This window comes from Microtus ochrogaster, chromosome 5, assembly GCF_000317375.1.
Source record: "Microtus ochrogaster isolate Prairie Vole_2 chromosome 5, MicOch1.0, whole genome shotgun sequence".
Lineage (NCBI taxonomy): Eukaryota > Metazoa > Chordata > Mammalia > Rodentia > Cricetidae > Microtus > Microtus ochrogaster.
Window position 1 is genome coordinate 17702224 of NC_022012.1, and position 6000 is coordinate 17708223.

The 6000-nt window shown below is 42.8% G+C and overlaps 1 protein-coding gene across 2 annotated transcripts in view; it reads left to right on the forward strand.

Annotated features, from left to right (window-relative positions):
* Positions 1-4333, forward strand: part of Bmper (BMP binding endothelial regulator) — a 261777-nt gene extending 257444 nt beyond the window's left edge. For both annotated transcript variants that reach the window (XM_026778925.1, XM_026778924.1), the window contains one exon: positions 2982-4333. In XM_026778925.1, coding sequence (XP_026634726.1) covers positions 2982-3163 — 182 coding nt within the window. In that variant the 3' untranslated portion in view covers positions 3164-4333. The remainder of the gene's footprint in view (positions 1-2981) is intronic.
* The last annotated feature ends 1667 nt before the right edge of the window (positions 4334-6000 follow it).

Genomic DNA, 6000 nt, shown 5'->3' on the forward strand with positions numbered 1-6000 from the left:
TCTAGAATGAGCAGCTTCAATAGAGTGGAGGGTGAGGGAGATGGGTCTGTAATGTTAATGAATTACAGAACCGGGAAAAATGACTGTAATTTTTTCCGTAAACTTTGCCATTTAACAGGAGGAGAAAAGTAAGTTTGCTAGCACGGGGACGGCTCTGTCAAACATAGAAGAAGACGAATGTGCAGGCGGTCAGATGGCACAGGCAGCTACGGGAGGGGATAGGCAAGAAACTTACAGTCGACAGGGCTGGGTGCAATGAGAGGCCAGAAGTAGGTGTGTGGAGGAGCTAAGAAGGCTCATGACCCATGCAAGCCAGACACCAACAGTGCTCATGCTGTGGACCAGGATGTGTCCCAGTGGAGTGTGAGAAGGACGATGACAGGAAAACTCCCCTTTTTGCCCCTACTTTGGTAGCAGTGACTGCCCATCTCTGTGGTGACGGAAGGCAAATCTCCATCCTGATGGCATTGTTAAAATCACCAGTCTGTCTGCGTGGGCAGGGGAGCGTTTATTTTAAATAACTGACATCCTGGTCCCGCCTCATCACCTTTAGAGGGTCTAATTGAGTTGATCTAAACTGTGATCCACAAGCTCTACAATAATTGTCATTTCCAGTTATGACCACCATTGTTTCAGAGAAATGTAACTACACTGATGCACACCACATGTGGGCTGATATTCTGCTAGGGTGTTCCCAAATTATTAAGCATGTGCTATGGATGCAGTATTCTGATAATCAGCGGAAAAAGAACTTTGAAAAGTTCAGTGGAAAAGGTGTCACAGATGCACAAATCAGTAGTGTTATAGGCAGAGAGTGCTAGTCTCCATACTCCCCAGTTCATCTATTATCTAACATCAGAATGAAGAAAAAGTTTTTTCCTTTAACAGTCTGGAGGGGGTGTGAAGTTGAGAGAAGGAAGAGAAAGCAGAGGTAGAAAAAAGAAGGGAGGGGAGAGAGAAGAAGAGAGAAGAGGGCTGAGAGAAGGGGAAAGAGAAGGCAAAGGAAGAACATGTGTATGTATATGGGGGGGATGAGGGAATTTAGGATTTGTACTCTTTGGATTGTGGTAGGGTCGGTGGTGTTGATGATTTCAATGCTTGATTAGAATCATGGTGGATGACTCTAAGTGTTTTCGGACAGCCAAAGGAACAGAAGTAAATTGTGAAAAGTTTAGCCATTGGATTGTTAAGTTACACCATGGACAGAGGTCATGGCAGGGAGTATAACACTAAGGGATAGAATAGCGGCTTTCTTATTCCCTGTATGATTTTGCATCTAGGCACACTCAAATCGACGGGAGTGTGTTTAACAGACAAAGTATTTTAGAGGTTATGGATATGCTATAAAGAAATAGAGAAGCATAGTATCTTGCTCTAATAACAGAGAAGCTCTTACCTCCTCTGGCCCAATCAGGCCAGCGAGGAATTAGCTCTTGAAACCTGGGGACAGAGAGAGTCCTGTAATGAAGACTTTCTGAAAGGAGAGATGGCCTATGGCGACCAACTGCAGGTCAATGTGAGGGGTTGAAGCACCTGCCCCATTCTCTATTCCCTTCCATCTCAAGGTGGTGGTAACCATGCACAGAAAGAAGTTGTGGCCTCCCATAGAGGACAGAGCACAGCACAGAAAAAATGAGGAATGGTAGGATTCATAGGGACAAATATAAATGGTCACTTGCCAGCCTCCTTCATTTGTTGAGCAAGTATTTATCGATGGCCTTTACAGCTAACATGCTCTGTATCCCCCTAAATGAGCTAGTTTCTCAAGCTACAGTGACAGGCCAGGCAGAAAGCTCTTTTCTCAGCAAGCTTACATTACATTACACTAGAGCATTCAGGTCAAAGTAGGTGTGAGGAAGAAGGGAAGAGAAGACCATGTAAAAGTGTAGAGAATACGCTCTTTTAGGTAGGAAGTCACAGTTGAGGAGACACGTCAGAAAGCTAAGAGGCTGAGCCAGGCATGGGAGTCAGCAAAGCTTCAGTGTAGTGTAACAACTAGTAACAGCCACTAGTAACTCAACCTCTGACCTGAATCAGACAGATGACAAGTGCTGGATAATTGTTCATATTTAATAATTTTTTAGTTTGGTCATATGGAACCATAAGAGACTAGATACTAAGTAAACACACCATGGTTTAATAGGGACCAATGAAAAAACAAATTTGAAGTCAAATGTTAGTGTGTGACACTAGATGTTCGTGTGTGTGTGTGTGTGTGTGTGTGTGTGTGTGTGTGTGAAGGAAGGAGGTCAATGCTGTGTCTTTCTATGTGGCTAGCTATCTCAGCTACACAGGTTGGTGAGAAAGCTCCAAAAATCTGTCTGTCTTCTTCCCTAGTGCTTTGGTTACTTACATGAGCTCCTACAGCCAGCTTTGGGGTGCTGGGAACCTTCACTAAAGCTCTCATGTCTGTACAGCAATCCCTTGACCCAGGGGAACCAGCTCACCTGCCTCAGAGTAAAATATTCTGTTGTTGGTAACATTCAAATGATTCCTAAACCTGTTTCAAACAGCTCATACGGAAGCACGTGTGGGAAACAATTGATCACTCTTGACCAGCCATGTCTTTGCTTGCTTGGTTCTAACTAGAGCTGTGGGCATTCTGGGGGCCATCACAGAACTTGTTACACTTGTAACACTTGTAATACTTGTTACACTTGTAATACTTGTTACACTTGTAATACTTGCTACACTTGTAATACTTGTTCACTATTAGTTAAATATGGACAAATGCCAATGCTTATGGTAATTTTAAATATATCATTCAAAAGACTCCACGTAAGGTCTGTAAAAAAAACCCAACAGTTGTGAAGTCTATGGTCATAGGAAGGCTACCTGTTCCCTATCCCCTCACTGCAATGGAAATCTGCGCTTCGACTGTGGCAGAGTCTATACGTTGCCTAGAGCCCACAAGACTTGTCTCAAGAAGGGTGAGCTAGCATAACCTTTTATTCACCACAACCCTGTTTCCTCTTTTTTAGCTACTCAGTGCAAACACGGTGCTGTGTATGATACCTGTGGCCCGGGCTGTGTGAAGACCTGTGACAACTGGAATGAGATTGGCCCATGCAATAAGCCATGCATCGCAGGATGCCACTGCCCAGCAAACTTGGTCCTTCATAAGGGAAGATGCATCAAGCCAGTCCTCTGTCCCCAGCGATGACCTTTGTTCCAGTCCGTAAGACTTTGAAATCTAGTGTCTTTGACACTGACGTGGAAGAGCCAATGAAGGACTGTAGTGTTTGTGTGCCCGATTCCACAAATACACAGAGTATATATGTGTGTAAATATATATAGATATATAGATATATTCAAAACATTTCATCATTTATATAAACTATAGGTGGATTATTATATGTATATTTTTTGCTATAAGACATGTATTATTTCTAGAATCCTAATATCTAAGCCATTGGATGCATCATATAAATATACAGGTGCTTTTAATTTAATAAGGTGGCATGCAGACCTATCAGGTGTCTTTCACATTGCAATCGTGTCATTCTGAGGACGTTTCCTGAGAGCCCTCATGCCTGCCTGCATTAATTTAAGAACTGAGTCAGGATCTTTGAGTGGGATGGTTTTTGAAGAAGGATACATTGTCTAGGGGCATTTCATGTTTCCAAAGACTGGATTGTATGTCAGAGAAAAACGATTGGGGGCAGGCCCTAACGAGTGCAAACCCAGGGGGAGGCTCTCAGACCTCATTGGGTCATAGCTGGACATTGTTTCCAAAACTGGACAGTTGCCAAGAAATATGTATTCTTTTTCACTAGGGTATTGCCAAAAATCCAATTTATTTCCTTTCATTTTTGCATATCCCATGAGTCTCCTCATTATTTATGTGTGTGTGATGGATGTGGCCATTGGTATGTCATGCACTGAAGTCCAAGGGTGTCCGGATGACATTTTATTGAGCATGAGGAGATAGTTGGAAAAATCATTGTGCAATGCATAAGGAAATAGTCATTTCTCTGAAACCCAGAGCAATTTAGGATGGCAAATCCATTCAGTAGCCAGAGGCAATCTCCATTTTGTCACCATCACACGTACAGAGTGACAGCCTTGGCTGTTCTGCACCACCGCTGTCCACTGTCGCTTGTGGACAGTCATGGGTTGCAGGTCTGGGGCAAGAAAGAGGGATTTTTCTGGCTGCTTGTTGAAGCATCATTCCAAAAGAGAATTGTTTCTATATTTGCTCTAATTTACTGATGCTACTAATAGTTATTGGTTCTTGTTTTCTGCTGAATGTGTAAAAATGTCAAAACCCAAAACCAAAAATCACCAAACCCACCAATGTCAAAAAGTAAAACGTTCTGCATTGTAGTCAATAAAGGGCTTAAGATTTAAGCAAATGCATTTTTTTTCTGTCCTGATGTGCTGCGCTGTATTCTGTAAATTAGCTAAATTAACTCTGGTTGTTTCATTTAAATAATTTTACTTAGGTATCACTTATATGGCCTATATCAGCTTTCTTTTAAAAGAAACCACATTTTGAATAGATAATAGAAAGTAGTGAAAATTTGTTAAAGCACTCTCCTTGTATACCAAAGGCACATATGTTGATCTTACATACATTGCTGCCACTTGAGGTGTTAATTTGCATCTCTCCCCCCGGAGTACTTCTTGTGTGTGAGTCTGTGCACAGTTAATCTCAGTGTCATGTGACTGATGGCACCAGGGCATCTGGCCCTATCGCTGCTGGCTGTTGTACTCTGTTCCTGACCTGCCCACAGCCCCTACTGTATGCAGCCTGACTCGGTCCAGGACTTAATGCAGTGACGCACTTTAATGTGTGTGGGGTTTGTTGTCTGTTACCCGGGAAACGCTGTTTCAGCACCTAGGCCACACTCCTGCTTATCTGGACCACAGCTGCATTGTGTCATGAGCAGGGTGGAGATTCACAGACCCGAACACTTCTACCTCTCTGGCCAACCTTGTCACTAAGGACCCAAGAAACCCGTAAACGGTAATCTGGGGTGCTGAAGTTTTCAAACATGTCAGACGATGTATATTGTACTTTCAGACATGGAGGATGGAGTGAGTTCTCCTGCTGGAAACTGAGTGGCTTCCTTCAGGTTGAAGTTAAGCCCTTTTCTAGGTCACTCTGGGTTTTTCCTTCATGAAAGCAGGTTGCTGAAAGAAAGCGATACACGAGGGAAAACTGGGGGCAGTTATTTAGTGCTTGTGATTCATTCCCGGACTGAGTAACTTACCCACCAAGGCTAACCGACCTCTTTCCCAACACTCTAATCATGGCCAGCTGTGGTAGAAAAATGAAGAAGGCTCTTTAATACGGACCAACTTCGTCATTTTGGGTAGTTTGATGTGATGTTTGTGTGACATCTTCAGGAATTAGTTTAACTCCTGTACAATTTAAAAAATTAATCTAAGAAGGCAGTGGGATCAGATAGAGAAAAGGATTTTTCAATAGGCTTATGAATCAGATACCTGTCTAATGGGAGAAGCTGAACTCGGGAGAGTTAGTTATATCTGCATACTCTAGTTTAGCCATCACTAACGTTTACCAAGTACTCACTAACAGAAGGCCTGCCTTATTTAGATGGATATTCTCAAACCCAAATGCCAAAGTTTGATGGTATAAAATAAAAGTGTCCTGCTTCCTTCTTGAGTGCTCCATCCAGTGGGCAGGGAGAGCAGGCCCATGGTAAGGAAAGAGGTTAAGCATGGGTCAAAACTGCTCTATCTGTGCATGCAGAATTCTTTATTGTGCTATTAGCTGTGGAGACTGAGTCTGATGGAAACTCACCACCCGTTGATGAAGTTCAAACACAGCTCTGATTCTAGTTGGGGCTTAGGTTATACTTTTCCTCTTTCTTTTAAGACGATTGTACATTCCTAACTAAATGTCTGGACTAAGAATTAAAGGCTCTTTAACATGACTGATGGTGATTCTTACCAAAACAGCAGCATGCTGGGAATCTCCAGCTCTTCAAGTTCAAGGCCCCTCCCTGTCCTAACTTGCTGATTGCACATAGG